The sequence below is a fragment of the Brassica napus genome, chromosome C7 (genome assembly GCF_020379485.1).
Source record: "Brassica napus cultivar Da-Ae chromosome C7, Da-Ae, whole genome shotgun sequence".
Classification (NCBI taxonomy): Eukaryota; Viridiplantae; Streptophyta; class Magnoliopsida; order Brassicales; family Brassicaceae; genus Brassica; species Brassica napus.
Genome location: NC_063450.1, coordinates 27,739,795 through 27,764,518, shown reverse-complemented (window position 1 = coordinate 27,764,518; position 24,724 = coordinate 27,739,795). Strand labels below are relative to the sequence as shown.

Sequence of the window (24,724 nt, the reverse complement as noted above, 5' to 3'; positions counted from 1 at the left end):
AAGCAGCAAGGAAATCAAGAAGAAAAGGTGGATCGGGTGACTCTCACCGAAGATCAGTTTCTCATTCTTCTTGAGGGTGATGCCATTAATGTCGCATGCCAGGACACCAGTTGGGTGATTGACAGTGGAGCTACTACTCATGCTACATCACAGCGGGATTTGTTTTCTACCTATACTACGGGTAATTATGGTTCTGTGAAGATGGGGAATGATGCGATGGCTCAGGTTGCTGGCATTGGTGATGTTTGCTTGGAGACTAGTCTTGGTACTAGGCTGGTGCTTAAGGATGTTAAGCATGTTCCTGATATTAGGATGAATCTGATATCGACGGGAAGACTTGATGATGAGGGCTATTTCAGTTTGCACGGTGGTGGTAAATGGAAGCTCTCTCGCGGTTCTTTGATTGTGGCTCGTGGTGAGAAGTCTTCATTTTTCTATTGGAAGCAGGCTAAGGTCTCCAAAGATGTTGTTAATGCGGTGGAGAATGATAATGCCATGGAGTTATGGCATAAGAGACTCGGTCACATGAGTGAGAAGGGAATGGATGTGTTGTCTAAGAATGAGGTGATTCCAGGAATCTCTGGTTTGCACCTACAGAAGTGTTCGCATTGCTTTGCGGGAAAACAACACAGGGTATCTTTCAAGTCTTCCGCACCTTCTAGGAAACCCGAGGTACTGGATTTGGTACACTCAGATGTGTGTGGTCCAATGAAGACAAGATCTCTTGGCGGCGCATCATATTTTGTGACTTTTATTGATGATCATTCAAGGAAGTCGTGGGTATTTCCTATGAGGACGAAGGATCAGGTGCTGGGATATTTCAAGCACTTTGTGGCATTGGTTGAGAGACAAACGGGGAAGAAGCTGAAGTGTATCCGCAGTGATAATGGTGGAGAGTATCTTGGACCATTTGATGCTTATTGCAAAGAGCATGGAATAAAGCATCAGTTCACGCCACCTCATACTCCACAGTTGAATGGGTTGGCTGAAAGGATGAATCGGACGATTGTCGAGAGGATGAGATGTTTGATCTCATAGTCAGGCTTATCGATGACTTTCTGGGCAGAAGCTTTGAACACGGTGGTTCATGTGCTGAATTTGTCACCAAGTGCTCCATTGGATGGTGATGTTCCAGAGAAGGTTTGGACTGGTAAGGATGTTTCTTACAGTCACTTGAGGGTCTTTGGGTGTAAGGCATTTGTTCATATTCCCAAGGTTGATAGATCGAAGCTTGAGATGAAGTCGCGGCAGTGTGTGTTCATCGGTTATGGTCATGATGAGTTCGGGTACAGTTTTTATGATCCCGTTGAGAGGAAGCTCGTAAGGAGCAGAGATGTTGTGTTTATGGAAGATCAAACGATTAAGGACATTGACAAGTCCAAAAAGCCAACTCAGATTTTTGAGGGTTTGATCGATACAGAGGCTACTCCTTCTACATCGGTTCACGGTGAGGTTAGGTTGAGGTTCAGGATAATACACCCAGTGCAGATGCTCCCGCACATGAAGATGGTAGTGGTGATCATGGTGACGATCATGGTGAGACACCAGCTGCTGAGAACCAACCTACTATTGTTAGAAGATCCGAGAGAGGTCTTAAACCGTCGACAAGGTATGATCCTAGTGAGTATGTATTACTTACTGATGGGGGAGAGCCTGAAAGCTATGAAGAAGCTTTGGAGGATGAACACAAGGATAAGTGGTTTGGAGCCATGGATGAGGAGATGGATTCTTTTGATGAGAACCATACTTTTGAGTTGGTGGAATTGCCTAAGGGCAAGAAGGCTTTGCTTAATAAGTGGGTGTACAGAATTAAGCATGAGGATGATAATTTGCCACCTCGACACAAGGCTAGATTGGTTGTGAAAGGCTACAGCCAAAAGAAGGGAATTGATTATGATGAAATCTTTTCTCCTGCTGTGAAGATGTCATCCATTCGGGTTGTACTTGGATTGGCAGCGAGCATTGATCTAGAGGTTGAGCAAATGGACGTGAAGACTGCTTTTCTTCATGGTAATTTGGAAGAAGAGATCTACATGGAACAACCGGAAGGCTATGTGCAAAAGGGCAAAGAAAATTTGGTTTGCCGCTTGAAGAAAAGCCTTTATGGATTGAAGCAAGCACCAAGGCATAGACTGATTCAGACCATTGTGTATTTGTGAAGGTGTTCGGTGAGGATGATTTTATCATCTTGTTGTTGTATGTCGATGATATGTTGATTGTGGGCAGGAACATGGACAGAATTAAGGAGTTGAAAGAGCAGCTCAGTGAGTCCTTTGCCATGAAAGATATGGGTCCAGCGAAACAGATTCTTGGTATGAGAATTATTCGGGATAGAGGTGAGAAGCTGATTCACTTATCTCAGGAGAAGTACATTGAAAAAGTACTTAAGCGGTTTCACATGGACAAGTCTAAAGTGTTGAGTACTCCTCTTGCTCCACACTTAAGACTGAGCAGTCAACAAAGTCCGAAGACATATGCGGAGAAGGAAGATATGGCGAAGGTTTCGTATGCTTCTGCAGTGGGTAGTTTGATGTATGCCATGGTCTGTACAAGACCGGATTTAGCCTACGCCGTTGGAGTTGTCAGCAGGTTTCTCTCCAATCCGGGAAGAGAACATTGGAATGCTGTGAAGTGGATTTTGAGATATCTCCGAGGGACTTCTGATTTGAAGATTACATTTGGGGGTAAAAAGCATTTGCTGGCCAGTTTCACTGATTCTGACATGTCTGGAGATGCTGATTCTAGCAAGTCTACTTTGGGTTACTTGGTAACATTTGCGGGTGGAGCTGTGGCATGGCAGTCAAGGTTGCAAAAGTGTGTTGCACTATCTACCACTGAGGCAGAGTTCATTGCTGCAGTTGAAGCTTGTAAAGAGCTGTTGTGGATGAAGAACTTCTGTGAAGAGATCGGTTTCAAGCAAGAAAAGTATGTGTTGCTTTGTGATAGTCAAAGCGCTATTTGTCTCGGGAAGAATTCTACATTTCATTCGAAGTCAAAACACATTCAGAGGAGGTATCATTGGATACGTGATGTGGTTTCTTCTAAGGAAGTGGAACTTGAGAAAGTTCATACGGATGATAATGGAGCTGATATGATGACGAAGTCATTACCGAGGGGGAAGCTTGAGGTATGCCGAGAGATAGCCGGAATGACTGTCTCTTCCATCTAGTCGGAGGGGGAGTTTGTTGGGTCCCTCCTAGATGGAGAGAACCAATTGGGGTGAACTTAGGAAATAATTAATGTTCCCCTTTGCACTGTAGACTCACAATAATAGAGTTTAGAGAGAAACAAAAGAGAGAAAGAAGAGAGAAGGAGGAGAAAACTCGTCAGGCTATTTCAAGATTGGTTTTGGAGGATCAAACGGAACTCGATCGGGCTGATATATTGTGGGAAGCTTCTTCAGTCAGTGGGTTAGAGATTCACCGAAGGGATTTGGATTTCAACGGTTGGATCTTCTGTTGTCTGGTTTTTAGTGAAGCTGGTCGTCACAGTTCTTCAGCGGGACAGTCTTGGGTGTTTGGTAAATCCGACGGTGAGATCTTCTCTTCTTGAGCTGAAATTTGGCGGAGGTATTGTTGCCTTGTTTATCTTGGATTTGTATGGTTGGATTAGTCTCTGGATGCCGGAATCCTTGTGAGCTGAGGTCGTTTGGTTGCTGCCGGTTTTGAAGCTTTGTGTTGCTCTCTTGTTGTTGTTGTTTGTGTTGGAGATAGCTCTTTTTGAAGCTAGTGTCTCTGTTCTGTTCTGGTTGTTGAACAGGGAGGACGTGGTTGTACTCACAAACATTTATATAGTGGATTTTTGAGTGGAATACGGTCCCGTGGTTTTTCCTTCTCACATCGAGGAGGTTTTTCACGTAAAAAGTGATTGTCTCATTTACGTTTCCGCTTATACTATATTCTGCCATCGTCGAAGTATTTTCTTCACAGGTTCACACAAGGTCAGGGGAACACGACCATTACTATTTCCGCTGCGCCGTGTGACTTTCCCCAACAGTATCATCTTAATTGGGCAGTAAGCATCATGACCATCGTTACAAAATAATGCAAGAGTAATATTGCCGATATGCAGTCCCGACTCTTGACTACACGGGCGGTTGCCCTCTGGATACACGGGCCCACAATTATTTTTAGAGTTATTTTATTAATTATAAAGGTGCATTTCAACTTCTCTTTTTACAACAAAAAATATATTATTACTCAATCTTAAAGACCTGGTGGTCTGGTTAATCAGTCCAAAATGGAATAACCAACATAAGAAAAAGACCGATGAAAAGATCGAGCAGATCTAGCTAAATGATCGGCAGTCCTATTCTGTTTTCGAAGTATAAGCTTATCCTGAAATCTTCTCTTCAATTTTTGAATCTCCTCCAACTATTTCGAAAAATTCAGTCATGCGAGAGGTTACTTTAGCATTTGTATTTTAAATTGTTAAAAGACTAAATACTTGGTAAAATTATAATAAAAAGTCCATAGTCAACTAAAACTAACTCACACACAACAACAATACAAAACCCTATAAATTAGTTGTATGTTTCACTATTTTATAATTTTTCCGAGGAAAAAATTATATTGGTTCAACCTAAGAAAATGAAATAAAGAAAAGTTAAGAAAATGTTTATAAAAGAGCCCATATCAATATTTCACCAAAACTATTAAATTGGTTAAGACGGTTCTGTTGATACCCCCAGACTACCTAGCTCATGTAGAATTTGGTTTTCTAGTTAGATCGTCTAGTCACATACTAACTTAGACATAGGCGTTCGGATACCCATTCGGATATGGTACTATCCATTCGGATATCTGATTTTTTGGGTTTTAAAAAATGTTCTTATTCGGGTCTTATAAAAAATCAGATTGGGTTCGAGTCGAATCCTCTCGGATCCGGGTGGTTCGGGTTTTACCGAAGTAACCAAACTACTCAATTCAACTCCAGTATTTTATATCTAAACTACTCAAACTTATCTAAAATAACTAAAACCCCAAAAATACTCAATATATATTGTTCGAATTGGTTATTTTTTTGTCCGAAAGTAACCATATATACACACAGTTTTTTTTACAACAACCATAGATAGAATGTTTTTTGGGTATTTAGTATCCAAAACATCCATTTCTATCTATATATACCCAAAATAACTAAATATTTGATTTATAATTTTAATTTTAGGTATTAATATAAATATAAATATAATTATAAATAATATATATATATTATATTTATATGTTTGGATATGTTCGGATACTCATTCGATTTTCGGTGCGGATCAGATTCGTTTTCTGTTTTTTGGGTTTTGAAAAAAAGAATCATTTTGGATATTTAGGCAAGATCCGATCGGGTCGGATATCCTGATTTTCGAATCGGTTCCATATCAGTTTCTTGGGTGCAGATATTTATGTTTATCCCTATCCTAAGACATGTCAGCTTGACAGCCTTAACGATATATGTCTATAAATTGCATTGGACATAAACAAGGCAAGAAATCATATTTTTTAATTTGAAAAAATACATTTTTATTTCAAGATATATTTATTCTTTTAGTACAATGGCCAGGTTTATATTAAGTGTATTTGAATTTACAGCCTAGCAATAGTTCCTAGTTTCACCCAAAAAAAATCTTTGAATTTATCTTTCCTTATTTTCCAAAATTACTTTACAATTTTGAAATCTTTTTCACCCGTATCTTCATCCGAAGATGGAAATTTCATATTAAATTTTGGAAGTATATATTTACATTTTTTTTCTTCATTTCCTGGATAACAACAAACCAACGTTAATATATAATTTAGATTCTCTAGTTTTAACAATCAGGTCCTATAAATAAAGCACCAATCCACCACCTTTTGTATTCATTCATCATCTCATCTCCCTGTCGGCCTTTTAGAATATTCTGCCAACTATGTCGAAGAAGATCATCCTCGAGAGCTCCGAAGGCAAATCTTTCGAGGTCGATGAAGCCGTTGCGCTCGAGTGTCAGACGATCAAGAACATGATCGAGGACGACTGCACCGATGGCGGAATCCCTCTTGCAAACGTCAACAGTGCAACCCTCGCCAAGGTTATCGAGTACTGCAAGAAACACGTCGAAGCAGCCGCCGAAGCCCACGCCGGAGACAAAGACACCTACGGTGCTAACGAAGACATCGAGCTCAAGACTTGGGACGCCGATTTCGTCAAAGTCGACCAGCCTCTCCTCTTTGATCTCATGCTTGTGAGTCACGCTTTCTTAGCCAATTAGGGTTTCTAATCATGCATGATTCTGTTAGGGTTTTGATGATATGTTTTGCAGGCTGCAAACTTTCTGATCATCCCTGGACTTCTTGACCTAACGTGCAAGACTGTGGCCGATATGATGAGAGGCAAGACTGTGCTTCAGATTCGCGAAATCTTCCACATCAAGAAAGACTACACAGATGCGGAAGAATCTGAGGTTCGCAAGGAGAATGCATGGGCCTTTGAGTGACTTGAAGTTGTGCTATGCTGTTTCTTTTCTCTTTTGGTTTGAATAATTGAGTGTGTAACAAACCTTATTTCTCTTTTATTATATATATGGTTTATGAAAAATATACTCCCTTCATTATAACTATTCTTTTAGGTTTTGGCACACGGATTAAGGAAACAATTAATTTTGTACATTTCCTATAAAAAAACACTATTACCTCTACACCTAACTATATTTCAACCAATAAAAAAATAAATTTTGCATTGAAAATCGAAAACGACACTTATTTGTAACGAAAAAAATTCTCTAAAACGACACTTAATATGAAACGGAAGGAGTATTATATATCAGTTTTGCTTGTTACAACGAAAGGACTTCTAACTCTGTGCATTCCATTAGACCATGTGACTGAACCAAACGCATCTTCTTTAAGTGTAGATGTAGAAGATGAAAATTTCACTTGGTAGCTTAGTTTATCTCCTATTTCCTTGAAGTGTACCCTTCTTGGCATCACTCTGACTCGTAACCCTTTGGTGCATTGATGCTCACGTTGTCGACAGTGTCATCTCCAGTGAGGCGTGATGCTACACTAGTCACCCTTCTGCCTTTTTTGGAACAAAACCCTTATGCTTTCTTCTGTATTGAAGTTTGAGAATTAGATTGATGGGGGTAGTTGATGTTAGATATGTCTCCATTGTTGCTTTGCTCAGGACAAGCAAAGCATGCGCTTTGAGATCTTTCTGGTCTGACCTGAGGTGAACCCGAATAGCAGAGAAAGTCTAGTGAGCTATTTTCTTGGTTACAGGATGTGTATGTGTATCTAGCCATGGCCCATGTCTTCTGGCTAAGTTGAATTTTTTTTTTGTTTTTTTTTTTTGAAAAAGTGCATTCAAATTAAAAACATAAAACATACGAGGTATGTGTTGGACCCAATTCTGGTCCATATGCCAAACGGACCGGAGCCAGTTTGGGCCGTGCGACGTTAAGCAACTAAGAGGCCAGTACGAGCAAGGATAGACCGATTCGGGAAGTCAAAGACCACGGAACGGTTGCGGAGACCCCGGACTCCATTCACTACAAAAGGAGATCGAGGCACATGAAGAAACACACGTTGAAAACCCTAGAGAGAGCTACACCCACACCTCGACCTTGTTTTCAACTATCTTTAGATCGTTTCTCTTAACGATCTCGTTTGTAATATTCGACCTTGTTTAACTTATTGTAGTCGATCTTATTCATCAATAAAAGTCTATTTTTGCTTACTAGAAACTGATTATATCGTTGTGTTCTAAAGATATCGTTGCCTACATCATTTATCTTCCCTAGATTAAAATCCCGATCACTATCAAATTCTTAGTGTAGATTTTAGGATCTACATTTTGGCGACGACTGTGGGGATGATAAACGAAAAACATATTTTCTAAGAAAGCGATCTAAGTTTCCTAAGCGCGACTATGGATCCAAGTCACACACGATCCAATTGCATCGAATCGACCAGTCTCGACCTCTCTAGATCGGGAAAACCGAAGTCGTCAAAAATTGTCCACGACACGAAGGATCAAAGCATCTCTCTCCGAAGATGAGATTGTATCTCCAGTGACAAACGATCTGATACCTCGCAACAAGCAACTAACGAGCCGGGCATTGCGCCTTCCGAAGAAATAACACGAGAAATCGAGACAGTAAATTTCCACGAACACGAAATCGCTAAGCTCGACATGCCCCACGACGCCGCCCTAGTCATCACGTTGGAGCTTGCAGGCACTACCTTTACGAAAATTCTCGTAGACACCGGAAGCACCGTCAACGTCGTTTCACAAAAGATACTGCGATCGATTAGCCAACCGACCCCAGTAATCGATCACGAAATGACTCCCCTCAATAGTTTCGAAGGAAAGTCGGTCCGGTCACTCGGGATTGTGCCACTAACCACCAATACTTACGACGTCGAACTAGAGATCCGGTTCACCGTAGTTGATCATTTCATGCCGTTCGACGCCATCGTAGGACGTCCCTGGCTACACCAGATGGGGTCCCTTCGGTTTATCACCAATGCTTGAAGTTTTTATCACCAACCGGCGAAGAAACCATACGCAGGAGCCAGAAACAGTCACGACCTGCTATATGACCGGATTCCGAAGGATGCCCCAGCGAGGAGAGAATGTCTCACTCGTACGTGATCTCACGGTAAACGACCCCGCCAGAGACCTATTGAGCGTCGTCGCTCTAGACGAAAGCTCCCCAGAAAAAGGTGTCAACATCGAAAATGATCTCCCTCCTGAAGTCAGGCGCGACCTTTTATCTTTCCTTAAGCAAAATATAAAAACTTTCGCATTGTCTGTAGTAGACATGCCCGGAATCGACATCAGTATCACCTCCCACGACCTAAACGTCGACCTTATGTTTAAGCCTGTCAAGCAGAAACAAAGAAAGCTGGGGCCCGAACGAGCCAAGGCTGTAAACGACGAAGTAGACAAGCTCTTAAAAATCGGTTATGTTCGCGAAATCCAATACCCCGACTGGTTCGCAAACCCAATCGTAGTAAAAAAGAAAAATGGAAAGTGGAGAGTGTGCATCGATTTCACCGATCTCAACAAAGCATGCCCAAAAGATAGCTTCCCATTACCACACATCAACCGGCTGGTAGAAGCCACAACTGGACACGAACTACTTTCCTTCATGGATGCATTTTCCGGCTATAATCAGATCCTTATGAACCCCGACGACCAAGAAAAAACGAGCTTCATCACCGAGAGGGGCATGTACTGCTACAAGGTGATGCCATTCAGATTAAAGAACGCCGGAGCCACTTACCAAAGATTAGTAAATAAGATGTTCTCCACGCAACTCGAAAAAACGATGGAAGTTTACATAGACGACATGCTAGTGAAGTCATCAAGAGCCAGCGACCACGTTCTCCAGCTCTAGGAGTGCTTTAACATTCTCAACAAGTTCAGAATGAAACTGAACCCTACAAAATGTACTTTCGGAGTAGCCTCCGGAGAGTTCCTCAGATACCTCGTGACTGAAAGGGGAATCAAAGCTAACCCGAAACAGATCGCGGCGCTCATCGATACCCTGCCTCCGAGATCAATCCGAGAGGTACAGTGCCTCACCGGCAAAATAGCCGCATTAAACTGTTTCATCTCCAGGTCAACCGACATGTGCCTTCCTTTCTACAAGCTATTGAAAGGAAATAAGAAGTTCGAATGGAACACCGAATGCGACTCCGCCCTAAAAGAACTTAAGGCATATATCAGTGAGCCGCACGTACTATAAAAACTGGTCACAGGAGAGACCCTCCTTTTATACGTCGTAACTTCCGAACATGCAGTAAGCGGAGTGCTAATCCACGAAGAAAGCGGAGAACAAAGACCGATATACTATGTAAGTAGATCATTGGTAGACGCCGAAACTAGATACCCCGTAATGAAAAAGCTAGCGCTAGAAGTGGCAACCGCGGCTCGAAAATTAAGACCCTACTTCCAGTCGCATTCGATCACAGTCATGACATGACAACCCTTACGGACGGTACTCTGTGGGAACCGAAATTCGCACTGTCGATTTCTGTTTAAATAAGGAAACTAGGAAAACCCTAATTTCCCAGAGGTCCCGGATATCTGCTAATACCACACGCCAAGCAATCAGAACATGAAACGAGAACAGTAATGAAATAAGAAATCAAAAAAGAGAGAAGATAGTTCTTATTCCGAATCTGCGTTTGAGCGTTTACAACAAGGTAAGTGTCTGGGCTACGAGAGCTGTTGGCAAGATTCCTAATTCTAAAACCCTATGACGGCAAAAACCTAATTGAGTCGTAGCTCGAATAACAAAAACGGAAAATTGCCTAAAATTGCTCTAAGTGCTAAGTTTGCTGTGAAAGTCCTCCTACATGCCTCTCGCCTAGGACTCCTTATATACTGGCTCCAAGGTCGGTTTACGCTTTTCTCCTTCTACCCTTAAGCCGCCATAACATAAAAATGGAGATATTCCATTTTTTCCGATCTTCGTAATTATCATCAAAATTTCGTATTTATCCGCGGAAACTTGACATTTATCTTTCTTTGCGAACCAAGCGTAAACCGTCATGCGGCTTACGGGCTGTTGGTTAAGAAATCGTAAGTTGGGCTTCGAGTCATGTCTTAGGTCCCTTTGGGCCGTCTTCCGAGTCGAAGCGTTTATTACGGCTTTTTTCGATAAAGAACGAACTTTCCGCGGTTTTTACGGTAAAGTTTGATAACTTAGAATGGCGGGGAATCGTGAAATGGGTTCGCTACGGTCTTCGGGAGATAGCATCGAAGGGTAGACGAGAACGCTTGGACTAATGTCGTATCGATGTTTCGGAAGAGCTCGGTCGCTACGTAGCGACCGAGCGGAACATGTGTTTGGTTGCTGCGTAGCGACCCTCTTCGAGCTCTTGTCCGATGACTCGTGTTTCTTCCGCAAAGCTTTTCGTAAAGAAGAATCTATTTCGAAGAAGTATTTGTTGAAGAAGGTTTCTACGTTTTCTTCTTCGGGGATTTTGATGTTAAATTCGTTGCAACCGCTTTTGACGCCAACAGTTAGCCCTCCAGCTCGTTAGAGTCGAGACTCTTGCGGGCGGTTTGACGATTTCGGCGAAGTTAGGCGTATTGAACGAAGTTTACTTCAAACTCCGCGGAAGAAAATTCTCGAGAAAATGTTTATTAAAAAATATAAAATTCCGAGCCCATACTTCTCTAAGTAGTGAGCTCTTGTCAATCATTTGCTTCACACCTTCATTTACTTCACACCTTCCCTTCTTCAAACCTTCAAAAACTCTCTAGCTCCAAATCTCTTGTTATTAACATGTCTTCTTCCCATGGTGACAAGCGAAGTTCCGATGTGGAGATGGGTGAGGCTACATCTCTGGTGCCGATTCCGACTTCTCCGGTCGAAGCGCCGGCTTGGGTTGCTGATCATCTCTCCTTTCGAGAAAAATTAGTTCGTCGCCAAGCCGAGAAAGAATATGTTCGAGCTGGCGCCGAGTTACCGTCCTCTTCTGCACTGGCCGTTGCTCCGGGTCATGGGACCGAGGGCGTAACTCCGCGAGATACGGGAACTCTCGCAGGCTCGGTCGTTCCGGATACTTCGGCTTTACCTGCTGGATCGTCCACGACTCCGATTCTCGTCGAAGATAAGGAGAGGGCTGCTGACTCTATGCCACCTCCTCCGGCCAGGAAGAAGATCGTTCTAGGGCTGCACGCTCCTAGTGTTGTTCCGGTTACTCAGCCTAAGGGCCGGAAGAGGAAGTTTACCAAGGGTGGTGACGGGGAATCTTCGCAGCAAGGAGGCTCGAGCATAGCGTCGGGGCTTCGCGGAAAGGTTTGTCGCTCACTTACTTTCTTGATTGTTATATATTTTTTTAAAAGACAAAGAATTCCTAACTTTCTTCTCGTTTCGCAGTTCGTGTCGTTGATCGACGGGATGATCAGCGAGTGCGGTTCTGAGACCAGTCGTCTTGCCGGGGAGTTGTTGGAACTTCAGGGTAGATGGTCCGAAACCGAGGCCATGCTGACGGCAGTCAAGGATTCTCACTCCGTGAAAGTGTCGAAACTTGAGGTCGCGATAGGGGAGCTCGAGAGGGACCTCGGGAAGACGGTGAGTTCATTTCTTAAGGAGAAGAAAGCCAGGAAGGCCAAATCTTCGGAGGTGCGTCGTCTTCAGCGTCAGATCGAGGGCGATGCAGGATTAGTGAGCCGTGGGATTTGAGAGTTCAAGGACGCTCTTTGTTCTGAGTTCCAAGCTTGCTTGGCGAAGATCTCCGCCTTTCCGGGCTCTCTCGAATGCATTCGGAACAGAGATTTAGCCTTGGCGACGATCGAGGGCGGGATGGCCGTGGCTCAACCGTTCCAAAGTGAGACTCATCCGACCTTAGAGGCCGAAGAGGCCCGACTGTCCGGCTGCAAGGGAGATTTGGCAGTCGTGGATGGAGATTTCGATCTCAACCTTGCTGACCTGAAATCCGCGTGCTTTCTTCCGACGTGTTCAGAACGCCCGGAGGGGAAGGATCCGGTACTCAGAGGTGACGCGGCTCCAGGTTATGAAGCGACGGGTGAAGAGGGGGCGTGAGCTCTGAGGATGACTTTGGTTAGATCTCTTTTGGGAGATTTTTTTATGTTTGATGTTTCGGCCTTAAATGGCCTCATTTCGTGTTTTGGGACTGGCCGTATGTGGCTTTGAATCCCCGCCGCTCTGCGGCTTTTTATGACAAGATGGTCGAGTTGCATTTTTCATAAGCTTACGTATGGCGTGGAAGAAGGGTGATGAGTTATCGTCTCATATCCTTTTTCGATGTGAAATGTTTTGTTCGAGATCTGTTTCGAGAGTTTTTCCGCGAGATATCGACTTCGCGGGATATCTGAAGATGTCGAATATAAACATAGAGGCATGGTTTTGGGATCTCGTATCTTTTGGATATCATGCCTTGAGATGTTAGAGACCAGTGCGTAGGGTTTAGGGCAAGACCTAGGTTTACTCTCGGTTTAAGATTTTATGCGGTGACTAGCCGGCTATCGATTTATCTGTCGCGATTTTAACCTGATTCGTACCGATTTAAAGTCCGCGATAGGTTCTCGGCTTATATGACTTGTTATATACGAATCGAGCATCTCTCTAGAGATAATTTTTAAGCCAACCGAAGTGCTTGACCAAAATTTCGGGTTTCTTTTATAGCGCTATTATCCTTGTGTCGGATGTACGAGAGTCATCTTCGTGAGATGGCTATGTCTGTTTAGGACATTCAAGAGTTCGATGTGATCAGCACCGAACTTGGCGGCAAATGCCGTCGTTTAGAGTTTTTGCGCAAGATATGTGTTAAAATGTTCATCATTTTTTTACGGAGTGTCCGTCTTCGTCGTTCGGAAGAAGTAACCCTCGAGGCATCTCTCGCGATACCAATGGCTGCTTCTCCCTAACGGCTGATTTATTTTCGAATATCAAAATTGTTTCGCTGATAAAAGATAATTTGCTTGGTTAAGATATGCCGGAAACATCGAAGGCGTGGTCGGATGTTTTCGAGTTTGAGAGTATACGAGTATACGTATCCACTCCCCCCCTTTTGGATTAGGGGGGACAGCTGAATTTGCCTTTTGACAAACTGCCTACGTACTCCTTATGGAGATCAAGCCGTCTCGTAGTTCGGTGATTGTGAGTTGGTTAGTGATAGTATTTTTTGAGATGCATCGCGTTCCAGGTCCTTAGAATTTTTATGCCTTGCATGTTGGCTATTTCGTAGGAGCCCGGTCGGACGACTTTTTCGATTTTATAGGGTCCTTCCCAGTTTGCTCCGAGTTTTCCCGCGTTTCGTTCAGCGGTGTTTTGGAAAACTTTGCGAAGGACAAGATCTCCCTGATTAAATCTGCGATTCCGTACGTTGGAATTGTAGTACTTTGCGGCTGCGTGTTGGTAATTTTGGATTCGGATGAGCGCTCGATCTCAGCGATCGTTAATGAGATCGAGATCGTCGAGGAGCATTGCCTTGTTGAGCTCCTCTCGTTCGGAAAGTAATCTTCTTCGAATACCGGGGAATTCTACTTCTGCGGGAATCATGCATTCCGTTCCGTACACCAGAGCGAAAGGGGTTTCTCCTGTTGCTCGCCTCGGGGTGGTACGGTGGGACAAGAGGACTCCCTCGAGTTCGTCGGCCCACCTGCCTTTTTTGGCCTCTAAGCGTTTCTTCAGTCCGTCGAGAATGGTTTTATTAATCGTTTCAGCTTGTCCGTTACACTACGGATATCTGGGCGTTGATTTGTTAAGCCGTATCTTCCATTTTTCGTAGAACGCCTCGAACCGGGTGGAGATAAACTGAGATCCGTTATCGGTTACGATTTTGTAAGGAACTCCATGCCTACAGATGATGTTTTTCCATACGAAACTTTCGACTTGGACATCTTTTATACTTGCGTACGAATCTGCCTCTACCCATTTTGAAAAGAAATCGGTGAGGACTAAAAGGAAACGCTTTTGCTTTGAATCATGAAGGGGACCGACGATGTCCATGGCCCAGCGCATAAAAGGATAGGGCGATGTGATGGAGGAGAGAACTTCGGCTGGTTGTCGGATGGTTGGAGCATGCCTCTGGCATTTTTCACATTTTCGTGCGAACTTCTCGCAATCTCCGATCATCGTTGGCCAGTAGTATCCATGGCGTTTGATTTTCACTCCCAGTGATCTTCCGCCAGAATGATTGCCGCAGGACCCAGAATGTACTTCTTCCATCACTTTTTTTGCTTCTTCCCCTTCCAGGCACGTCATGAGTGGTCCGGAGAATCTCCATTTGTAAATTTCGCCGTCTACTGTTACGAAGCGCGCGGCCTGTGTTCGGACTTTGCGGGCTGCCCATTTCTCGGTGGGCAGGCGTCCGTCGATAATGTAGTCTCGAATTTTCTGCAGCCATGGGGTATCGCAGCCGTAATCAGATTGCTCAGATTGCGGTTGTATTGTAACTTCTTCTTCTTCGTCATCTTGACCTTCTATGAGGTTGACGACGATTGGTGGTCCGATGCTCGGGTGTTCGATGAACTCGACCGGAATTACCCTTTTAAGTCCTGGATCAGAACTTGATGCTAAGGCCGCGAGAGCATCTGCCTGGATGTTTTCGGAACGGGGAATTCGCGTAAGGGCAAAACAGTCAAACTTTTGAGCTAGTTTTCGAACCAGTTTGAGGTACGCATCCATCTGTTCGTCCCTGGCTTCATACTCTCCGCTATACTGACTTGCCACTAACTGGAAATCGCAGTAAGCGTGGATGTTTTGAATCTTCAAGCCGTGAGCCAAACGCAGTCCTGCGACGAGTGCTTTGTATTCGGCTTCGTTGTTTGAGGCGTGGAATTCCAGCCTAAATGATTGCTCTAAGATCTCGCTAGTTGGAGACATGAGGCGAATTCCGACGCCTGATCCCTGCTTGGACGAGGATCCGTCAACGTGAAGGAGCAAAGTGGAATTTGGTCCCTAGTTGGTTATGGTCTCTGTCGGTAATTCGACCAAGAAGTCCGCAAGCACTTGTGACTTTGCGCTTGTTCTCGGTCGGTACTCGATATCGTATTCGCTCAGTTCTACCACCCATTTGGCTAATCGGCCCTATTGACTCGGGCTATGCAGGATCGTTCGTAGGGGAAAAGTCGTGAGGACGACGATCCTGTGGGATTGAAAATATGGTCTTAGTTTTCGGGCCGATGTTACGACCACGCATGCTAATTTTTCCATTAGCGGGTATCTAGATTCGGCATCCAGCAAGGTTTTGCTTATATAGAAAATAGGTTTCTGTTCGTTGCGTTCTTCCCTGATTAGCACGCCGCTCACAGCTGTTGCTGATACAGCGATGTACAAGAACAAAGGTTCCCCCTCCACTGGTTTTGCGAGGACTTGGGGGGGAAGCCAAATACCGCTTCAGCTGTTGGAAAGCGTTTTCGCATTCTTCCGACCATTCGAATTTTTTATTTCCCCGTAAGACATCATAGAAAGGCAGGCACTTGTCTGTTGATCGCGAAATAAACCGGTTAAGTGCCGCGACTCTACCGGTCAACCTTTGGACTTCCCGCTTATTCTTCGGCAAAGCCATCTCGATCAGTGCGTTGATCTGTTTTGGATTAGCCTCGATGCCACGGAATGTGACTAGGTAGCCGAGGAATTCCCCTGATGCCACGGCGAATCTGCATTTTGTCGGGTTGAGCTTCATGTTATGGGAATTTAACTGCGCGAAACATTACTCGAGATGTGATACGTGATCTTTTGCTTTGAGGGATTTGACGAGCATGTCGTCGATATAAACCTCCATCGTTTTACCGAGTTGTTGAGAGAACATACGGTTCACGAGTCGTTGGTAAGTTGCGCCAGCGTTTTTGAGGCCGAAGGGAATTATCATGTAGCAATAGGTTCCGCGATCGGTAATGAAAGCAGTCTTTTTGTGATCGTCAGGGTTCATCATAATTTGGTTATAACCTGAGAAGGCGTCCATGAAAGACAGAAGTTCATTTCCTGCCGTTGCTTCTACCAATCAATCGATGTCTGGCAGGGGGAAACTATCTTTTGGACAGGCCTTGTTTAGGTCGGTAAAATCCACGTAAACTCGCCATTTTCCGTTTTTCGTTTTGACTACTACGGGGTAGGCGATCCAGTCTGGATACCTCACTTCCGTTATTGACCCAACTTTAAGCAATTTTTCGACCTCGTCGTTGACCCGGAAGCTCGTTCAGGTCCTAGCTTCCGCCTTTTTTGTTTGACGGGTTTGAAAGTCGGATCGATATTTAATTCGTGACACGTTATGTTAATGTCAATCCCTGGCATATCTTCCGTGGCCCATGTGAAAGTATTGAGGTTCTTTTTTAGACAGGTTACGAGCTCTGTCCTCAAAGGCTCGCGGAGATTGGCTCCGATTTCGACGCATCGTTCCGGAGATGCTTCGTCGAGACAGACTATGACCACAGGTTTGCAAGTTGGTTCGCGTTTTTCCTCTAGGGCCGTGATGCTACGAGACTGCCAGAAGAGTTCAGCCGAATCTTGACTTTGCGAACCTTGGTCGGAGACCTTTTTCTCCGTTTTTCTAGGAGTGGTCTCGAGGTCTGGTTTTTTTCGTTTTTGTTCTGCGGCGTAACACACCTGTGATACTCTTGGGTTTCCCCATATTACCTCGATTCCGTTAGGGGTTGGAAACTTGAGGCAAAGATGGTACGTTGATGGGATGACACACAAGGCGTTCAACCATGGTGTTCCCATGATAACGTTGTAAGATGCACGACGGTCAACGACTAGAAACTTTGTGACTCTTGTCACGGTTCCGGCTTTGACTGCAAGATTAATCGACCCGTAGGCCATGGTTGTAGGGTATTTCACAATTTTGAATTGATCGATCCCCATTTTCTCGAGAGTATCTATGAAGATGATATAGGCCGAACTTCCGGTGTCGATTAGCACCCTAGCGACGTCGATATCTCAGATCGTCAGTTCGATAACAAGGAGATCGTTTCGAGGTTTGGCTCGATCGACCGTTTCTCCCCCCCTTAAACGAGATGACGTTCGCGCACATTGAGTCTTGCATATCGTTCCTGATCGTTGAGTGGTTTTTGCGGGTTAGATTGATCTGTACCCCCCCCCCCTCCTTCTAGCGCCAAACTGTGGGAACCGAAATTCGCACTGTCGATTTCCGTTTAAATAAGGAAACTAGGAAAACCCTAATTTCCCAGAGGTCCCGGATATCTGCTAATACCACACGCCAAGCAATCAGAACACGAAACAAGAACAGTAATGAAATAAGAAATCGAAAAAGAGAGCAAGATAGTTCTTATTCTGAATCTGCGTTTGAGCGTTTACAACAAGGTAAGTGCCTGAGCTACGAGAGCTGTTGGCGAGATTCCTAGTTCAAAAACCCTAAGACGGCAAAAACCTAATTGAGTCGCAGCTCGAATAACAAAAACGGAAAATTGCCTAAAATTGCTCTAAGTGCTAAGTTTGCTAGGAAAGTCCTCCTCCATGCCTCTCGCCTAGGACTCCTTATATACTGGCTCCAAGGTCGGTTTACGCTTTTCCCCTTCTGCCCTTAAGCCACCATAGCATAAAAATGGAGATATTTCATTTTTTCTGATCTTCGTAATTATCTTCAAAATTTCGTATTTATCCGCGGAAACTTGACAATTATCTTTCTTTGCGAACCAAGCGTAAACTGTCATGCGGCTTACTGTTGGTTAAGAAACCGTAAGTTGGGCTTCGAGTCATGTCTTAGGTCCCTTTGGGCCGTCTTCCGACCCAAAGCGTTTATTACGGCTTCTTTCGATAAAGAACGAACTTTCCGCGGTTTTTACGGTAAAGTTTGATAACTTAGAATGGCGGGGAATCGTGAAATGGGTTCTCTACGGTCTTCGGGAGATAGCATCGAAGGGTAGACGAGAACGCATGGCCTAATGTCGTATCGATGTTTCGGAAGAGCTCGGTCGCTACGTAGCGACCAAACTTTGGTAAAACCCGGTCGCTACGTAGCGAACGCTCGAGCTCGGCCGCTACGTAGCGACCAAGCGAAACATGTGTTCGGTTACTGCGTAGCGACCCTCTTCGAGCTCTTATCCGATGACTCGTGTTTCTTCCGCAAAGCTTTTCGTAAAGAAGAATCTATTTCGAAGAAGTATTTGTCGAAGAAGGTTTCTACGTTTTCTTCTTCGGGGATTTTGACGTTAACTTCGTTGCAACCGTTTTCGACCCCAACATACTCCACAGTCCAAGCCAATCTGGAAGGTTGGCAAAATGGGCAATCGAGCTCAGCGAATACGACATAGAGTACAAACCACGAACGAGCTCGAAAGCACATGTACTAGCCGATTTTTTCATTGAACTCGTCCCAAAGGAAGACGCGAGATCGAATACCCAAACATGGAAATTACACGTCAATGGGGCCTCGTCGAGACAGGGATCTGGGATCGGAATACAACTCGAATCCCCGACAAGAGAAATGATCGAACAAAAATTTCGCTTGGGATTCAGCGCATCAAACAACGAAACCGAATGCGAATCCCTGATCGCCGGTTTACTACTTGCACGAAGCATCGGTGCCCAGGAAATTAGCGCTTTCAGCAACTCGCAGTTAGTCACGAGCCAATTCCATGGAGAATATGAAGTAAACAACGAAAGAATGGAAACATATCTTGCAATTCTACGAGAGATCGCTCAGCAGTTCGACAAATTCGAGCTCACAAAAATCCCAAGAGGAGATAACACGTCGGCCGATGCTCTAGCCGCGCTAGCTTCGACTTCCAATCCGACAATAAGGAGAGTAATACCAGTGGAAGTAATAGAGAAGTCCAGCATAGACCTTCCATGCAAAGCAACCGACATTCAGGGGGACAATCCTTCTTGCATCGGCGCAATCATAACACGAAGCAGAGCTCAGAGAACAACCGAAAATCTTAACGGCGAAACCGACGGCGAGCTCGACGATCGACCATCCCCTAAGGAACCATCCGCCAGGACTAGGAGGACAGCGACTTCCGCGACTATCCTCGAAGAGACCGTCAACGAAACTAACAACGAAGCGCACAAAGCTTTTCAAAAAGAACTCGAGGCCATACCAGACTGGAAAATCCCGATATACAACTACGTAAAAGACACCGAGCTCCCCAACGACAGATGGGAAGCCCGAAAGATAAAAGCCCGGAGTTCACGATATTGCATTATAGAAGAAAAACTATATAAACGAAGCATAAACGAACCTTACTTGCTGAGTGTATCTCCTAAAGACGCCTTCATAATTTTAAAACAGACCCACGGAGGATCATGCGGGAGCCACTCCGGCGGACGATCGTTAGCAATCAGGATCAAGAAACTCGGCTATTTCTGGCCGACGATCACCGACGACAGGGAACAATTCGCACTAAAATGCGACAAATGCCAACGATATGCGCCAATGATACACCAACCGACGCATAAACTCTCCACAATATCACCTCCATACCCCTTCATGAATTGGTCCATGGATATAGTAGGACCGCTAGTACCCTCGGGACCAGCCCAACTATGTTTCCTTCTGGTGCTAACAGATTAATTTACCAAGTGTATCGAAGCTGAGGCATACCACAAGGTCACCTCCGATAGGGTGACGAACTTCATTTGGAAAAACGTTATATGCCGGCATTGTCTGCCTTACGAAATAGTAACCAAAATCGGGCCACGGTTTATCTCCAAGATATTCAAAGAATTCTGCAAAAAATGGAAGATCAAGATTAAGGCCGCAAGCCCCATTTACCCAAAGTGTAACGGACACGTCGAAGCCGCGAACAAGACCATAATGAACAATCTCAAGAAAAAGCTCGACCTCAAAAAAGAAAGATGGGGGGAAGAGCGGCATGGAGTCCTCTGGGCCTACCGGACGCCCCTCACAAGACAACCCAAGAGACTTCATTTTCATTATCTTATGGGGTCGAGGCCGTAATACCAGCAGAAATTGAGGCCCCAAGCCAGCGACGCAAGGTGTGCCCAGAAGATGCCGAACTCAACGAAGACCTACTAATCGATCAACTCGATATGATCGAAGAAAGACGGGAAAGAGTCGGCGATCCACGTGCAAAATTACCAACAAGTCGCGTCGCGTCATCATGACTCTAATGTAAGAAACCGCACATTCTTTGTCGGCGACTTAGTCCTTCGAAAAGTATTCGACGGAACAAAAGAACCAAAAGTAGGAAAATTGGGAACCAGATGGGAAGGACTATTCAAAGTAACCAAAGAAATCCGTTCCGGAGTATACGAGCCAGAAAAATGCAAAAAGGCCACCCCAAAATGAGACCCTGGAATGCGAACAACCTAAAGAAATATTGCAAATAACGCAAACCCGAATCCCGACCAAGTCAATCGAGCTTCGAGCTGGGAGGTTACCGGCGCCTACAGCTCAGTAAAACGAAACAGAATTACGAATATGCTTGATCTCTCGAAGAGGGTACGTAGGCAGCTCGATACCGAGCCAACCCAAAAAACCAAACAAAATTTTGTCACTTTCCTTCTACTACTTAGAAGACATGAACTACTAGCATAACCCACCCAATCGATTATGCCATCATGCCGTATAAAGGTCCACAAAACAGATTCCTAATCAGTCTCTGTTCAACGCCTTCTAAAGGATAAAACAAACAAGCTCAATGAAGCTAAAGTTGAACAAATCATACGATTAGAAAGGTATTAACCCGATAATCCATTTTGAAGACATATATATGTTTCTTCAACAAACCAAAAGGAAAGTTAAAAACATAACAAATTACAAACTCCAAAGTCGCGCGGACCAATTTTCGCATCAATCTTGATCGACCGAGTCACCAAAAACCTCAGGAAGCTCGAGGCGACTAAGGAAGGATCCGACACTGAAGCAAGACCATAATCAACATCGTGTGAAACCTCCTGGTCTCTAAGACGCTCCAACTTTTCTTCAAGCTCGAAACCACCTTCGATGTACTCGGTCAAAGCCTCGATACGAGCTCGAACCTCCTGCAAACGAATCGCCACAGCCGTCTCCTTCTTCTTTTTCTGAAGCTTATCCTTCACCACAGCCAGAACCGCATCATATTCTCGAGCCAGAGAACGACGAGCAAGATCGCGCTCCTTGCGAGCCACCTCGTCACGACCTTCGATCTCCCGCCTATGCTTTTCTTTCATCGAGTCGAGGCCATTCTAAACAGCGACCTTCTCCGTCTAAGCAGCAGCCAACTTCCCCTTCAATCCCTCAATCTCGACATCGCGCTGCTGCTCCATCACTCGAACGGCCTCCAACTCACCTCGAAGTTGCTGAATTGTAAGGAGATGACTCCCGACCTGCTCTTTGCTCGGAAAGTCAGCCAGTTGCTTCTCCATCAAGGTGGCATATTCATTGCTCGCCTCCATAGCCTAAGCAAAAGCGATAAAAAAGTTCAGACAACCATCAGTTTATCCAAATAAAACGCCAGAAGCAATCGCAGGATATATTACCTTAGCATTCGCGACCGCCATCCGAACGTAAGCGTCATGTTCTCGCATGTCCCCCAAAGAAGGAAGCTTGCATCCCTTCTCCTCGATCTTACGCCAAATCAAGGCAAGACGCTCAGGATTCTCGAGGATCGATACCTCGTTATCGTACAAAAATCTCCACGAAGAGGTCTCCTGCACCTCCGGGATTGAGCACTCGGGTCGACATAAGAAGTACCTTCGCCAGGAGCCCGCCACGGCGGAGGAAGCTCCGAGCTCGGCGAATTCGAACTCACTGAATTGATATTCTCTAGAGCTTGACGTCGGCATCGATGAATAGACATCGTCATCGAGAGCTCGATCACCGACAGAACCGGCTGAAGTGTTCGACGTCCTTCATGCCCCACCAACAGGAACAGCGATCGATACCGGCCTAGCCATAAGGCCAGGACACTGAGCCTGCGACCTCGACCTAAGAGTTGGTCTGCGCCGAGCTTTCTGAGCTCGTTCCAATGACCCAGCCTCAGAGGACTCGTCATGACGATCGGGTAACGCGTCCTTCTCCCTCGCTCCTGAACGAATTTCTCCCTCGCTCCTGAACGAAACAGATCTGGAGAATTGAGGAACACGCAAACAAACTAGCTCGGATCTTTTCGAAAAAGGAGAGAAAAGAAAGATCAGCTTACTTTTGTTACGGCGACCCTTCCCTGGTCGAACGAGAGCCGCTAGACCAATAGGGGTAGCTCGGTTTCACCCGGTGGAAGAGTGTAAGCAGCTCGAATTCGATCTATGGTAAATGCGAGCCATCGAGGGTTACCTCACCGGAGAGTGGCGATTAGTCCACGAAGCTCGGGAGTCATAGGTGCAGGACCGAAGGGCTCTACAAATAAGTAGAGAAAAGTTAAAAATGCCAAAAGAGATCGAAGAGCGGAATTCACTTCGAAAAAGAAAAACTTACCAATCTCGTCGGACCACTCCCTAGGGATCCTTCCGAAATCAAAGTCGCCGACCGACGTCGGGTTAATCTTGAAGAAGAAAAACTTTTCTCTCCACCGATCATCCCTGTTAGGAATACCGTCTATGATATAACGGTGATAGACCATGGATTTTACCCAGTTTTAGCCATGGTCTATAAGTGTTTTAATATATATTTACTACTATATAGAGTCTATTTAGGATATTTACAGGTTCAGAGACGATTTGGAGGAATGTAGTGATTTTGGTGTCTTTTGGAGCCTTTTTAGTGCAGAGCTGCACAGACATGTCAGATGTCTAGCTATGGATGGAGACCTTTACACCGTTAGATTGAGCCCATCATTTGACACAAGATAGAGCTTTGAGTTAGATTTCCAATGCCACTGGTTTGAGGTCAATCAGCATCTTGTAGCAGAAGTTATGCCCGTTTTACTGAAGAGTGATCAGTCTGCCTCGCAAGAGGAAGCTGTCGAGGAGATGAAGGACTGTTGATCGATAACACAGCATTGGTGTCGATCGACAGTGATACCAGAATATGGGCTGAGCATATTTTATGACCGTTGAAGCCCAGAAGCAACCCAAATTATCAGAATACCCTTGGACGACCTAAAACCATATTTATGTGTTTTCTAAGCCATTGTTGACGGCTAAGCTTTATTTTATTCATAGTTCTAGGATAGGAGAGAAGAGGGGAACTCCTTCAGAGTCCTCTCGGAACTCCATTGTTTTGGTTTTATTTATATTTTATGTTATTCATCTATTCATCTATGATTTCTGTGACAAACATCATGCATGAGTAGATCCACCTGCTAGGTTTAGGAATTTCTAAGGTTTTGAATGAATTTCCGAATTATATGATTGTTAGGATATCTAAGGATCTCTACATCAGGATATCTTGTAATACTAGGATCTAGAGTAGTTGAAAAAACACGAGAGTGTGACTAATTGCTTGAACCTAGAATCATAGGACAATTGAGAGGCACGAGAGTGCAATCAATGAACGGAACCCGAATCCTGCTGGATTAGATACCTAGGCGCATACGAGAGTTGGTCTATGAATTTAGTTGAACATAATCGATCAGATCGATAACACTTGCCTAAGGCAGTGTCGATCGACGCTTATACCATAGCATCGATCGACACTCAATCCGTAGCATCGATCGGCGCTCATACCATAGCATCGATCGACACTCGATCTATGTTAACATGCGAGAGCTGAAACACTGAACTTAGTCAATAGATTAGACTCACAGCGAGAGCTGGTTGTCTTTTGTATTAGATATCGAGTTCTAGAATCAATCCTTAGCATCTATAGTTTAGAGTTCTAATAACCTGAATGTAACCCTAAGTCTAGTAACCATCCTTCCATCAAACAACTCTTTGTCAAGCTGAACAATTGTCTTGTTCAACTTGTTTATTGTTTACTGCTTTGCATATCTTTATTTACTACTTCAAACCTATTAGCCTAGCTCCCTGTGAATTCGATCCCTAAGTACTACAACTCGACCTCTTATTTGAGAGAGTATAAATCACTCCTTAGGGTAATTTGAGTGATATCAAATTCGGCGCCATTGCCGGGGAGCTTTGATCGCCATTAGATCTTGTCTAGTTAGATTTAGTCTAGGTTTTACTACTATTCAAAAAACTGATAGAGTTTTTTTATTGTGCTTCAGGAACATGCATATGAGTACCAGAAGCAACAAGGGGATAGGGCTCTTACTAGTAGAGCCACTCGATTTGGAACGCGTGATCCATAAGTCTAAGAGGGCAGTCGACACCCTCCAAGCAGCGATTGACAGCATAGAAATTCAAGCGTCGATCGACACTGTTTACCCGACGTCGATCAACACTGTTCACCAACGTCAATCGACATTG

At 44.6% G+C, this 24,724-nt stretch overlaps 2 protein-coding genes across 2 annotated transcripts; both read left to right on the top strand.

Annotated features, from left to right (window-relative positions):
- Positions 1 to 5,552: 5,552 nt before the first annotated feature.
- Positions 5,553 to 6,564, top strand: LOC125589721 (SKP1-like protein 3). The gene is made up of 2 exons (XM_048762050.1): positions 5,553 to 6,211; positions 6,290 to 6,564. Exons 1-2 carry the CDS (start codon positions 5,900 to 5,902, stop codon positions 6,461 to 6,463), a joined length of 486 nt encoding a protein of 161 aa, XP_048618007.1. The 5' UTR covers positions 5,553 to 5,899; the 3' UTR covers positions 6,464 to 6,564.
- Positions 6,565 to 8,160: 1,596 nt separating this feature from the next.
- LOC106407901 lies at positions 8,161 to 8,502 on the top strand. Its single transcript, XM_013848750.1, has one exon. It carries the CDS (start codon positions 8,161 to 8,163, stop codon positions 8,500 to 8,502), a length of 342 nt encoding a protein of 113 aa, XP_013704204.1.
- The last annotated feature ends 16,222 nt before the right edge of the window (positions 8,503 to 24,724 follow it).